We start from the raw sequence: 15,134 nt of genomic DNA on the forward strand, positions 1-15,134 counted from the left end.
ACGTAGTACAAAAAGTCTGCGCTTACCAAAACTCGCTTGCTTTCTGTACTTTAGCATCATTGGGGGCATGTGACTTCATCGGCTTGCCAAGTTTTCACAGCGCATAAAGACTCCATGATGCAGAATAACGACAAAGCAAACATGAACCTACAGCATTTATGATTGTCTTGCACAATATTCAGTTTTGCGAAGGTTTTGCATCACTAAAAAAATCTAAAAGATTCGGGTCATTTCTTATCCCATTTTTCGGTCCATATTCGAAGTGCTCACTTGATGGTGTGCTCATAAAATAATACGTTCAGCGTAGAGGTGAAGCAAGTGACGCAGTGATGTAGGCAGATTTTTTTAGGCGTGTGGGGAGGGGGAAGGGTCCACTTATCGGAATTGGAGGCCGGGCAAGCAAATATGGTCGTCACACTGGGCTCCCTATGCCCGGCCTAAAAAAATTCCGTGCGCCACCACCTGGCTATGCCAGTGAAGTGATGCGAAAATGATTTGTTCCCATACTGGTCTACATACACTCAACTCTACGAAATGCGGCCGAAGGCCACAACACCCAGCCGTTAACGTTACATAAAGCCAATGATAGACAAGTACCAGTATGAAGGCAGCTACAACCCCGCCCCAATGTTTTTTTTTTCAAACTAGGTATTGTTGCGGAAAGGAGCTTTTAGCAGCAAAAGTACGCGGGCACTGCAGTGGTGACAGCGGCAGCAAGAGGGTATGCAGACGGTAATGATAGAGGTAATTTAGTCCGATACGGCTAGCAATGCATACCGTGAATAAGCAAGAGCAAATCATTCTCTTTTGATAGCGCAACCACTAAACAATGTCTATGGAGACAAAACAATGAGCCAGCTGTTCGAGAACTCAACATTTTTCACAAGCTGTAAACAAGCATAAATTTGGGGTCCCCCGCCTTCCTTTTTTCTCGTTGATCTTTTGGGGTTGGAAACGCCCCAACCAATTTTAGACTGTAATTACCCACACTGCAAGAGCAATAAATGTTGCTGGAAATGCAACTCACCTGCAAGCCGATGCATGCGCAGTCTTTTGTGCGATGAGCGAACAAGTTTGCAGATAGCTGAAGGCATGTTTATGTTGTGTTTGTTCCATTCAGCAGCGAAATCCACAACAATATTGCGCTCTCTAAAGATAAGTATACACTAACCTTCATCACGAAAAAGTAGAAACGTAAATCTGTGACACACATGCACGATCAAAACATAGCACACAAGCTCGCATGTCCACGTGCTCGCCGACCACAAACCATTTGAATAAGAGTAGTGCGAACGTGAACTAGTTGCGCCGAAAAAAAAAAAAAAAACGTCGAGAAGTGGCAACACAGGCGTCAGCGCAACGCTTTCAGTGTGTTCTAATATACTTATAAGAAAAACATAGATAAACTAAAACTCATAATTATTTATAAAAAGTGAGTTTATTTTAATTTATTGCTAGTACACATAAACATTGAATAATGATCACTTCGTAAATTTTATCGCTTGCTATACTAGCGCCACACTTGTCGTGCGAGTGCAGATGGCGCAGATTTGTCATTCTGCCCTCAATCTACACGTTGAAGCGTGCTACTAAGTTTCACGATTGATGGAAAGCGCGTCTGGGTCTGCTTTTTTAAAGACGATAGTCTTTATTGGGGACCTTCGACGCAAAATTTTGGTCTGTCTGTCTGTCTGTCTGTACATTGGTCTGTTTGTCCACTCTTAACAGCATCGGGTATTTGAAACGGCTGACCCCATTTACAGCGCCCACCTATGTTGCTCAAGTTTCAGCGTTCGTACTTGTGCAATTGTCCATGAAAAAGCAATTACTGCGCATGTCCGGGGCACCATAACAACACGTATATATTCTGCATGTGCGTCTCTTACTAGGAAAGGCATACATAAGTAATTTTAAAGACCGTAGCACTTATCACGCTGCGCTGAGCATGCAACGCTTGCACAGAAAGGCGAATGTTTCCAACGCTTAGCTAAAACAAAACGGTGGTGGCACCTACCCGTCGCCTTGCGTTCTACACCATATCACCTATGAGATGGGCGTGCACACACATCTCAGAGCCACGTGCTTTGTTTTCTAAAACAATTGCCAGATGGCGCTTATGTCTCACGTGTGACGTGATTTGATGCGCTCGTTCACCTTCGCTGCACGCTCGAGGCAATCTAACGCAGCGCCCCCAGAATACCATTCACCAATTTTCTTGCGCAGAACATCAAATAAATGTCTTCTTCCTCTCTCCACACGCAAGACTATCGTCTTTCGACGACATTTGCAGATTACATGCAGATACGGGGCCAATTTTTTTTAATATCCTCGTTTTGCACGTGTTTCGGCGTTTGGTCCGCTTTGACGTGCCAACTCTTCATGCTGCTGCTGCGTTTGTTAGGCACTTGTGGTAGCTGTATACACAGGCTTTCTGTGTTCAGCCAGCGCTGCTACTTTATTATCTTCGGATGCTAAAATAAATCACTGTTTTGATTTGGTGAAGTTTGGCACACAGAACAAATATTATTCCGGTCCATGAATATCCATGTGAGCAGCATGCATATTTGTGTGCAGTCTCTTACAAGGGAGTAACCGTTGCGTGACGGGAGCATTTACAGCGGTTCCTCCTTCCGTTGCTCCATTAGAAACTTAAGACTAATACAGTCGCTCCCCCTTTTTTGAACATGTCGGCCATCTTGTCCCGCTTGGTCCTTTCGGGGAGTAACAGTTGGTCTGAAGGACTAAGAACAGCCGTTGCTCCCATTTCGGCCGTTTTTGGCTAAGAGTGTGATGTTTAAAATACAATTCGATTATATGCAGCTGCAGTAGTTTTTTTCTTTGTAAGTAAACAGATTTTGGACATTTGTTCCCGCTGAATGTGAAGGTCCTATATTACGAATTAGCACTTATAATATACCCTCTCAACAGGATCGGCCAATTATCGTACTGATGCAGATAAAAGTTTCGAAATCTAAATTTATTCTAGCACTTTGGAAATCATTGAAAAAACAGATTATATTTCAAAAATAATATCGGTATTAGTGTACAGGGGACAAAGACACATGCTATAGGTGCTGAAAAGGACAAAGACGTCTTTTTTGTTTACGTACGTTGTTATGTTGCTTATCAAAATTTAGTCATCGAAAAGTCTTATAATGAACTCTTGGTGTGTCCACCGGAGTGGGTATGAGTCATGATGGAGGCGACAAAAACAACAGTGTGTACGAGTCATTTACGCCAGGTTTTATCCTTCTTTTGTTTTCAGGTACGTGTTAAATAGTGAGAAAGATAGTGTCAGCTTTAGATGCTTCTTCCATCAGGAAATTTGACCATAAGCGCCGACCATGCCACGACTTTGAGTGTTGCAAAAAATGACCACGTAATATGAAGTACTTCACCGTGACATCACAGATGGCAAAAAGTTTCATGTCATCATCACGTCACAAATTATGGCGTGGGGTTCTGTCATGTTACGCTACATGATGAAAAGGGACTTTACAAGTGGCACTGTTGTAGTGCCCTCCTTTGGGCGGTGGGCAAAACAAGAGAGTGCGTGATCTCAACTATGCTTCAACGAAGAAATTGATTATGCTAGGGTGATTGTAGTCACCATAACGGGGCTTGGAAGTGACCCTCGAAACCACAACTCGCGCTCACTATTTCAAAAACTCTAGCAATGCGCAGCTCCCAGAGCGCCATCATTGTCCTCTCGGCGGCACGAATCGGCGTGATGCTCTTATATACCTGTCACACGGGTAGCGATAACTACAGTTAAGCTAACTACGGTTACAGTTAACCACGGTTAGAGATAGCTACACGGCAGAGGTAACCGTAGTTGGTCTCCTATAACCACGGTTATCGCGAACCGAGCTAGGCAGCCTTGGTGTATGCTCGCAAACCGCAAACAAAGTAGTAGTCAAGATGGCGGACACCCCTGCAGCGGTGTGCGAGTCGGCATAGGCAAAGATGAAACATCAGAGGCGTGCCAGCTGGCCAGACGCAAACACACGAGCACTGATACGCTTATGGGAGGACAACCTGATAGCACTGCGCTCAAAGGTGCGCAATGCGCGCTTTTACTCTAGAATTCTCGAATAGCTGAATGCCGGACTGCAACATCACGAAGGCCCGAAGAACGCCAAACAGCTGAGGCTGAAAATAAAAAGCCTAGGCAAGCACTAAAGGTGAACATCGAGGTTTTTCACCTAAAATATAATTGTAGTAGTAACACGTCCAACGATGACATTGACTGGAGTATGTATGGCAGCGCAATGGGAGTGGTGAGCGCAACCTAGCGTAGTTGCTTGTTTAATTGTCTCGATCGGCAAAGTGTCGCACGTACAACCGTGAACTGGTGTGCATGTAACGTGATGGTTGGGCCTCCACAACTTTTTTCATGCTCATGTTACGTTTCTGTTGCTGTTACACCTGCAGTACGGCCACTAGCGCCAGCAATATCGCGTCACCGTGTGCGGCCGGTTTTTAGGGCCTATGCTGCATTAACTTAAGACGGCCGACATCGACGCTTTTCGCTAAACGGAAGGTGGAAGTGTTGCGGAAAATGAGCTACATTTAACAGATGTACGTTACGGTGCCCAGAAGCTTTTACTTACTGATTTGAGTACATTTGCTCTGTTTGTCGAGAACGCTCTGCTGCCCCACCGTAAAAAAAGACACTGAACACTTACTTGACCATTCTGATGCGCAAACTTCTGTTATTTGAGAATGTAGAACATATGTTAAGCTTAGTTAATTTGTCAGACGCCCTGAAGCTGAGATGCCAAGTGCTGATAAGTTGCATAAACCTGTGGTTGAGATTTTAGAGCTACACTCTTTCTGTACATTCTCTGTATACGCAAAATAAATTCTAATGTTGACGAAATTATAATAAACAATCTTTGGTGCTTTTATTTTTTATTGTTGCTGCATTCTGGATTATCAAGCAGTTTCTAGACTCCCGGTCAGTAACAAAGCCAAAGTGCATGAGTATTGATGTGCCCGTAGCTGAAATGTTCATGTGAAATGCCCCAGCCATGTGGAATAATGCCAAGGTGTTTTCTCTAAAATTACTATTTATAGCAAGGAGAGACTTTTTTGTACGCGGACTTGGTCCAGAATTTCAAGGTGGCAGTACTACTGGCTGCTCCACAACATTCTGGGCTCTCTTCCCATGATAGATGATCTCTTGGCAGAGGAGAACATTGAGGGAAAGCACAATGCTTCCTTTGTTGACAAAATAGTATGTCATTTATGACCATGCGAGAGCGAACGTTTGAATGAAAAAGTACATGTACGCCACACAATGTTTTATTGATGTTGACGTTTGAAACATGTACATCTGAAATTTGCCATTCTTAGTCATAAAAAATACAAGTTATTTGTGGAATTCGGTGTGCTTCTGAAGAGGCCAGAGAGATATAAAACACAATACTCGGGGAGTTGGTCAGAGGGTTTCTCCAATGCGGTGAAAGCAACAGGCACAGGTTTGCTCGTTAGGTTCATTACGTGGGTGCACTTGGGTAAGGCCCAAGAAGATACGCAGTTTTTTTGGTTTTGAGCATGTAAACATCATGTGCCAGCATGCTTGGAATCTCCAAGACAGAGCACCAAGTCAATCCGATATAGCTGAATCCTCAAAACAGTACTATAAAAATCAAACGACAACATACAAACAATTACACAAGTACTCTTAGAAACGCAGCAAAATTTTATGATCATAAAGTGGTAATAACATCTAATGTTGAGCTGATATCCTAGCTATGAGTGACACTGTATGAAAAGTGTGTGAGCGTTCAAGACCTAAAGTACGCTACTTTACCTAAATGTAAAAGTATACGAATCCTGCATTTTACTTATACTGGTGCTGCTGGTATACAGGAAGTACGTTTGCCAATATAGTGCCTTTATACGGCACTGTGCAGGACATAAATTGACGGAAAAACTGCGGTACCAATCTCGGATATTACCTTCATAATTTAGACGCGTGGCTTGTTCATCAATCTTTTCTTTGATCTTTTATGGTACTTAACAGCAACTTATGTGTTCGAATACAAAAAATTGAATATTGTACATTAAAACCACTTCAATGACCAACCCACAAGTGTCGCAAAACTGCATATTGGTCAAGCATCTGAAAACCAGCTGCAGAGAGTACTGTTTTTAGAATATTTTCTTGTGCGTTTTTCTGCAAGAATTTCAGAGGCTACAAAGCCGTATAAAGGCGCATAAGTACTTGCCTCATGGGAGGACCATGGGAACCAGGAAAATGTGACCAACGACGACGTTGCAACAAAAAATGAAACCCTGGAGGAGACCTTCTTGCCATGCACTGACACATAAGGGGGCGCTAGCGAACCTAGCGCTCCTCGTGATGACAGTGGTGGCACAAGAAAGGCACGCAAGCGGCCACTGGCGACTTCCCTACTGCTCCTTGAAAGCCACAAAGAGGAGGTAGCTCACACAAAAAATCAGAAAAAAAAGAGGCAGAAGCTGATGAAAAAGCTAGTGAAGCTGCAAGGAGAAGCTAATGATACAAGTACAAGCATGTTCCGCGTGATGGAAAGGTACTTTGAGTCAAAGGACACTCAAAAATGAATTCTTCTGTAGTAAGATCTGCAGTGAAATTTCTAAAGATTGCTCGCAGTGCCCACACACGGGTTTGATTTCAGGGAGAAACAAGAAAGGTACAGCTTGAATCCCTAAATCGTAACACAACTGGCTGTGTTACTGAACGCCCCGCCGTGGTGGTCTACTGGCTGCTGACTCGCAGGTCGCGGGTTAGATTCCCGGCTGCGGCGGCTGCATTTCTGGTGGAGGCGGAAATGTTGTAGGCCCGTGTGCTCAGATTTGGGTGCACGTTAAAGAACCCCAGGTGGTCGAAAATTCCGGAGCCCTCCACTACGGCGTCTCTCATAATCATATCGTGGTTTTGGGACGTTAAACCCCACATATCAATGAATCATGTGTTACTGAACAAAATAGCGAAATACATATCTAGATGTACACGTTGCTGGGCTAGTCCATTATTGTTCATGTGGAAGCTAGAGTTGTAGCTTTTTCGAGCAAATAAATAATGAAAGAAGGAGTCTAGAGGAGCACCAACTTTCGACTGTTTATTGAACACTTAGTGCAGCACAATATGCTGGCGTAGATAAGCATATATGCTTATGCGCCTGTCTATGCCTATATATTGCGCTGTACTAAGTGTTGGATAAACAGTCGTAACTGTGCACTCTCCTAGATCCTTTACCTCATTTTTCTTTGCGCAAAAAAGCCACAACTGGATCTCAGTTCAATTAAATGCATGCGCCGCAACATTTAAGCCTCGCGATTCGCTGTCATGTCTGTGTCTGCATGCCTTACACCCTTGCATATGCTATGATCACATCTAATGGAACTAAGTCCGATGTTTCAAACTATAGGCCCATCTCCCTTACATGCACTAGTGGCACTATGCTCTAGAAGTTTGCATACTGTACAAGTTCTGTAAGTATCATTTCCATAAATGCAGGCAGGCTTGTATGTGCCGCTGTTCAAAAAAGGACGAAGATGCCCTTGCGGAGAAGACGATAAAGTTGTATTGCCGATGATCGAATCAGTCTGACGCTTTTGTGTGGTCTTATCTACAGGTTGCAGTTATGGTGTAACGTGACAATTTAAATCACATAACCACATACGTTGAACACCTATACATTTTATCGCCATGTCTACAGAATTTTCGTAGAGGGGGCTCAACAGTAACACAACTGGTTGAATTAATGCTTGACATGTTGCCGGGCATTGACAACCAGGAGCAAATAAACCTAGTACTGCTACATTTTACCAAGGCATTTGACTGCTTGTCCCATAGGAAGCTAGTCTTGAAACTTTTTTTCTGTTTTCGGTGACAGTCCTATCGTTCTATGGACCCAGGACTACTTAACAGATCGGCAAAACTTTGTGGGAATTCATGATGCATCATCATCATCACAACCTGTAACCTCAGGAGTAAGGGTGTAAGGCATAGGTTGAAACATCGGACTTCTTTGCAATGAATGTGATCATAGCATATGCAAGGGTGTAAGGCATGCAGACACAGACATGCCAGAGAATCGCGAGACTTAAATGTCGCGGCGCATGCATTTCATTCAAATGAAAGGCAGTTGTGGCTTTTTCGTGCAAAAAAAAAAAACGAGATAAGGGATCTAGGGGAGTGCACACTGCAGGGCAGTGTTCTCGTGCCTTGAGGCCTGTGTGTTTAGATTTAGATGTACGTTAAATAAGCAGAAGTCGAAATTTATGGAACCGTCAACTGGAGCATCCTTCATAATCTTAGTGGTTTAGAACATTAAACTGCAACAAATTACTGTATGCAAGGGTAAAAAGTACGACATATTCATGGCATTGTGATGTACTCGCACGGCATTAGGGTCATATCACGACGCAGGCAATGCGTAAAAACTTTGCGTGTGCTCCTATTAGAATTTAGCTGATTTAGCTGTGTTGTAACAAAGAGCACATTACTCCTCCTTTCTGCAGCATTTTCTCATTCTGTAGAGTGCAAGTATTGAGCAAGGGCATTCCTCACAGTCACACCAGATGGTTCCTCCGGTCTCATCGCACGAACTGGTTGAGGAAGTCTTTGATCTTCCTTTGTGATGGAATCCACCCACAAGACATTGCAGCAATCATTAAGCTGTTCACAAGTGTTGTGCAGAACAAAACACGAACGAATGATGCTGTGGAAATTGTCAATGTCACACTCGGGTGTGTGCAAGATCCAGAAGCGTGCCTTCAGTCGACCAAATGCATTTTTAACTACACATTGATTGATATGTGGGGTTTAACGTCCCAAAACCACTATATGATTATGAGAGACGCCGTAGTGGAGGGCTCCGGAAATTTCGACCACCTGGGGTTCTTTAACGTGCACCCAAATCTGAGCACACGGGCCTACAACATTTCCGCCTCCATCGGAAATGCAGCCGCCATTTTTAACTACACAACTGGTACTCGAGAGAGCGTAATTAAGGTACTGCATAGGGGAATTTCTAGGGCCAGGGTGAAGGTAAGGCTTCATTATTGTTGGCTGTAACGGGAAAGCCTGCTCAGCAAGCAGCACAGGACCAATTTCCACATTCTTAAAGAGCCTTTTGTCTTTGGTGCATTAGCTGCTAGCCAACACTTTAAGAAGCCGTGACCGCTGAAAGACATTGGAATAGTGGTTTTGTCCAGGCGTTCCTACATTAGTGTATTGAAACTTGTAGGTGTCGTCCAACACAGCTAATATGATGCTGTACCACCCCTTATAATTAATGTATTCAGTGGAATTCTGTTTTGGGGGACAGTCTTCAACATAGCACCCGTCCAGGGTGCCTCTGCCTCAAGGACTCTGTCACTGCGGCAAACGTGCGTACGTGCTCGGCGGCTTCGCGTTCCCTGAAAAATTCTGTATCAGATCCAGTCGGCGAACAGCAGTGGCACAAAACATGCGTAGAACAGAATTCACTGGGTAGGGGCCACCACCAAAGATATTGTCCACACTTCTGTCCTCAGCAGAGGTAGCGTGGCGGTAGAGCGCTATTGCAACATGCTTTTTGAGTGGAATGGACTTCCGCATATTCGTCTCCCGACCAATGCGTTCTTTTGGGTGGAGCGCATGCCCAGAACAACAGGCGGGATGCGTCTCCACCCAGCGGTGTCCTGCGGCGGCTGGCGATGAAAACGCTACACCACGTCATTACTCATGGAACGTACAATGATGTAGGCATGCGAGAGAGACCGATGACCAGCTGATGGCAGCGCGACCGATTGCACAGCTGCTCTTGGTTGTTTTCGTGAAGTTGGCTACAATAGGCGACCAACTCGAATTACATAGAACTCCGATCAGTCAACGCTGCTCAGTAACATGAATAACGGTCTAAAACTTCACCCGCAAATTAGCCATTAGACAAAAATGCTGCGTATTCTTGACAATAAAAGCGTGCTATCCGAGTACCTCCCACATATGAGCTGAACTGTTCTGCTCAACTTAGGATGCTGGGTTTATGCAAATGATGCCTCATTCACTAAGTCATTCACAACATATTTATTGCATCTTTGGCAAAACGAAAAAAAATTAACAGAAGCCCCATTCCCCCCCCCCAAAAAAAACAACGAAGTAATCGGAGCGTTAGCAATGCATCAGGCAGTTATGTTTCTTCAATTTTCTTCTGTTTTTTTCTATTGTGTCATCCTAATCGCTAAAGTATTAAAAAAATTATTGCTGGGTTTTAACGTCCTGCTACGACCATTTGATTACGAGAGACTTCGTAGGGCAGGCTTTCAGAAATCGATGATCTGGGGTTCTCTCACGGGCACTGAATTCGAAGTTCACGAGCCTCAAGCATTTTTGCCTCTGACGAAATAAACAAATAAAAAATAATAAATAAATATATCAATAAATAAACAAGCAATAAGTAGGTAAATAGCAACATAAGCTAAAAGACGATTAGCTATCAGCAAACAAAAGTTAAGGGGCTGCGATTTATTACGCACTTGTACTGCAATCAAAAATATTTGCACCAGCATTTTCTGGTGTCAAATCAAAACCCTTCCAGCATCTTGCTTGGAAAAAAAAGATCGAAAAGTTTTACTGTTTTATCTTTTTTGTAACATTTTGCGCAAAACTGAGCAAATCGCAATCAACAAAGGCGGTCCACGTGCGGGCATTTTACCGCAACGCGTAGCGCGTCCGGGTGCTCCTGGCGTCCGGCTCTTTGGTCTGCGGCCCTTTCCTGCGCCTCTCTTCCGGGAGTACCTCGGCCTTACGTTCGAGCTGGAGAGCCACGTGCTCGACCACTAACGCCTCAGCTGATGGCAGCGCCAGCAATGCATCCGCCCAGGAGGCCAGTCGGCCGCCACTAGTGGACACCTTTGCGGCTTGCTTCGTCCTGGGCAGCTTGTCGGTCAACTTATGCAGCAGGTAGGAGAGCCACAGGGCATTGGTGCGCGGGTGATACGCTTCCCAGTCATCACTGAAAGATAAAAAATAAAATGGGAGGTTGTATCGCAACCAATGAGATGCCAGTGATCTAAAATTGAGCTTTCAAAGTTGTATTCCACCAAAATCTTTTGGAGGGGGGACAAAAAGAGCAGATTTCACCTTCAGGAAGAGTCTGGTAATTTTCTTTGTCTTTATTTTTTATATCATTTATGCAGCTGTCACAGCGTGAAGAATATTGCACGAGCGGCGGGTTTCAATATCTGAGCTCATCGCTAATGACCCAGTTGTAGAAAACAAAAGTCGACTTTGTTGATGGTAAGGTGAAACACATTCGAGGTTTTAGGAGCTTCCTCTTTTTGCAGGGTGGGAGAAGAGGGGGGGGGGGTTGTCTCTCGTCGTTGAGCGGGTGTGTATGCTAGTGCTCCTTGCTTCCAACTAGAGGCGCAGCTGTGCTCTTAGTTTCCAGAGCACCCATTACATGGTGTGCCGCCGCTCAGGTGATACTCACTCACCTGAGCGTAGTGGGCGAGGCCTCATACAGTATATACTCGCTCCGCGCAGCGGGTGACGACTACGATAACTTCGCGTCGCTGAGAAAGGCAAGCAAGGAGGAGACGCACGTCGGAAAAGCTGGTGGTGGACGTGGTGTGAATGCCATGGTCGAAGCCACTCTAGGCGTCGTGCCTTGCAGCTTCTTCAGGGCCAGCAAAGGTGCGTCTACAGACAGCCCAAAGTGTGTGTTTTACAGAGACGAGGAGTTGCGGACTATGCATATTGCCGCTTACACGTAGTGGGTCGACTGCAAGAGCGGCTCTCAATCTGGAGGAAAATAAATGATCGCGTGCTTCTTTTCCGCTCGAGAGCCAGCCACGACTGGCGCATCGTCCTAGAGCTACCTACTCGGTGGTTTAATACCCCCCTATTACTTTTGATTCATTGTGACAAACTGGTGGAGACACTGGGTAGTCTCACGGATACTGCAGACCCACCCAGGAAGCCGTAACACGAGTACAGTGCCAGCCAATACTCCCGCGCATCAGACCAGCCACCAAATCAGGGGATTGCCTGCGGAAGTCGACGATGCTGCTCCCACCACGTCGACAAACATGACCAGCGCTTCGGTGCAAACCTTGCCAACCGGCACGGGAAGCATGACGTCGAACCACTATACGTTGGAAAGCCCAAGGGCACCGGCGACGTTCCATTGTACGGAGCGTGAGGACGTTGAGGACTGGTTGGCGGACTTCTAGCGCGTAGCCACCTTGAATCAGTGGGACGACGTGGCGAAACTGGGTCGTGTCTATTTCTATCTCGAAGACTGGGTACGTACGTGGTATAAAAATTGAGACGAGCAGCTGACGACGAGGCCCGAATTCTCTCGTAGACTTCGGCAGACCTATGCAAGCGCTGATCGCCAAGAACGAGCTGAACGAGCAATTCTGGCCCGCTGTCACAGAACGAGCGCTAAACAAGAGCGCGCCGCCAAATACTTGCGACAACGGGCGGCAGAAACGCCGCGAGGTAAAAAGGAAAAAAAAAGAAAGCAAACATCCAGGGCTCCCGGGCGCGCGCTCTCCCCGCAGAAGCACGGCTTCGCAGACGATCCTCCTCACCCCACATCGGCGGCCCAGCAAGACCGCGATTTTTCTCGAACGAACGGGGCGGGGTCAGACCGAGCTGAGTCATCCGACGCGGAGGGCAGACAAACCGTCTCGCCTCTCCCCAGCCTTCGCTGCGTATCGCGCCGACGAAATGAAGAGAAAGATCTGGAAAGTCGCGCGCAAGGTATTTAACCGAGCAGCCGAGACGAGAAATCAGGAGGTGACGGAAGTTAACGCCAGAGCGCGTAGGAATTCCGCCGTGTAGTCGGCGAAGGTTCTGCCCATAGCGACAGAACAGGAGGAGACGGAAGTGAGCGCCAGAGTGCGTAGAGAGTCCGCCGTGTAGTCGGCGAAGTTTGTGGTCCGTAGGGACGGCTCGAGCTACAGGCAAGAGTGTGTGTTTACCGCTATCGAGCGAAGACCCGTGGCAACCGCTGCGAGTGTGAAGCCGTCGTGTTCCGGCGAAGAAGTTGAAGTTGGAAGAGTGGCCAATTGAAGACGGGAGGTTTCCTGGGAGAGAACTTCGAGAGCTGCGGAACGACAACAACGCTGGACTTTGAGTGAGTGATTCTCGGAAGAGTATCATTCAGACTTTTGTTCCAAGGACTTTGGACTGAATAGGTTTTATATCTCTTTAGTCTTTAAGTGTCTTGGTTGTTCAATGCATGCGACTGCATTGTAGTGCGTATTGTTGTCTGTGTCCGTTGTTTCAAGTGTGGTTGATTGTACTGTGTAGTACATTGTCTGTTTGGTGACGTATTGTATGTAACTATTGTGGAGTGTGCATACGTGTGTATTGTTTTTGATCTGCCGTTAATGAGAATATAATTTTGTTTGTTTATCAACTCTCGGCTCTGACTTGTTCTTTGGGCCACAGCCGGCGTCCGCTGGCGCACCAATAAGGACCACTTCTAAATTGTCCACGCTTTCGTGGTGCGGTTCGGGGGGGCCGATACTTCGGCTCTTGGAATTAGCCCGGCGATCGCCTCCCTAATTAACGGGACAGGTGTGACAATTAATCTGGCGTCCGCGAAACAGGACCTTTTGGTGCACAGTGTGTCCAAAGTAGTGAGAAAGAGCCTCGAGTTGTTGATAGTGCTATCGGAAGGATTTTGTGTGTTGTTCAGTGTTCTCGTTAACGAGTGCAGGGGAGTGCTCCGATAGACTGATCTAGGCAGATACTTTTTGCACGCGGCAAGGTTTTATTTGCGAGACACCATGGATCTCGAAAAGTTAGTTGCTCTTGGTGAAAAGATGGGTCTTTCTGGCGCCGAACTACGGAAGTGGGTCACCCAGAGGGAAAAAGAAGAAAAAGCAGCCGAGCTGGAAAAAGAGAGGTTGGCGGTCGAAAGAGCCAAAGCGGAAAAAGAAGCTGAGGTGGAGAGAGAGAGGTTGGCGGCAGAGAGGGCCAAGGAAGAAAAGGCAGCTGAGTTGGAGAGAGAAAGGCTGGCCGCTGAAAGGGCGAGAGAAGAAAGAGAAGCAAAGGAGCGACAGCTGAAAGAAGAAAGAGAGGCAAAGGAGCGACAGCTGAGAGAAGAAAGAGAGCAGCAATTGAAGTTGGAGCTGGAGAGAGAAAAGTTGGCAGCCGAAAGGGCGAGAGAAGAAAGAGAAGCGGAGATGGCTGAAAGGGAACGGCAGCGGCAGCACGAGATGGAACTCGAGCGGCTCCGTTTACAACAGCGAAGCGAAACTCCCGTCCAAGCTAGAGTTGAAAGCAGCGAACGGGAAGATCACGGCTTCCGCTTGAACCCAAGCAAGCTGCTCGTAGCGTTTGATGAAAGGAAGGACGACCTAGACGCGTACCTCCACAGATTTGAGACGATTGCGAAGAGCCAGAATTGGCCGGAACATCAATGGGCAACTGCTTTAAGTACCTGCTTGAGTGGTGAAGCGCTCAGTGTGTACGGTAGGCTGACGCCGACCGATGCAGCCAACTACGCAAAGGTGAAAGCTGCTTTGTTGAAGCGATTTAGATTTACCGTGGAAGGAGTCCGGGACAGATTTCGGACAGGAAAGCCAGCTGATGGTGAGACAGCTACGCAGTATGCTGCCCGACTTTGCCATTATTTCGACAGATGGATTGAACTTTCAGGGACAGCACAGGAGTACGATGAGCTTAGAGAGCTGCTAATTAAAGAACAATTTCTTACTAGTTGCCACCCAAGCCTGTCGCTGTATTTGAAAGAGAGGAAGGCGGAGTCATTTGAAGGAATGCTTGAATTGGCTGATCAATTCTTGGAAGCGCAAGGTGGAACTAATTTGGCCAAGGTCAAGAAGGAGTGTCCCGATGATTCGAAGAAATTGGTTCCCGAAGAAAGGAAGCGTGCACCAGAGAGCATGCAGCGATGTTTTCTGTGCAACCGAGTAGGTCATCGCGCGAAAAATTGTCGAACGATCTTTACGAGCCCTACGGCAGTAAAATGTTTCAAGTGTGGTCAGACTGGGCACAAAGCAGATGCATGTCGGAACGGAGTGAGTCAAACTCACCAGGTATCCTGTGTGCAAGCAGCACCGAAATCTGATAATAATGCCGTCACTGATGGATTCGTAGAGTTGAAGAATGGGGAGAA

At 46.2% G+C, this 15,134-nt stretch overlaps 1 protein-coding gene across 3 annotated transcripts in view; it reads right to left on the reverse strand.

The window, feature by feature from the left end:
- Positions 1-2,694: 2,694 nt before the first annotated feature.
- LOC119184061 (serine/threonine-protein kinase haspin) overlaps positions 2,695-15,134 on the reverse strand; it is a 168,763-nt gene continuing 156,323 nt past the window's right edge. For 2 of the 3 annotated variants that reach the window (XM_075878884.1, XM_075878882.1), the window contains one exon: positions 2,695-10,994. In XM_075878884.1, coding sequence (XP_075734999.1) covers positions 10,691-10,994 — 304 coding nt within the window. In that variant the 3' untranslated portion in view covers positions 2,695-10,690. The remainder of the gene's footprint in view (positions 10,995-15,134) is intronic. The other variant, XM_075878883.1, reaches the window with a different exon arrangement.

Source organism: Rhipicephalus microplus, chromosome X, assembly GCF_043290135.1.
Source record: "Rhipicephalus microplus isolate Deutch F79 chromosome X, USDA_Rmic, whole genome shotgun sequence".
Lineage (NCBI taxonomy): Eukaryota > Metazoa > Arthropoda > Arachnida > Ixodida > Ixodidae > Rhipicephalus > Rhipicephalus microplus.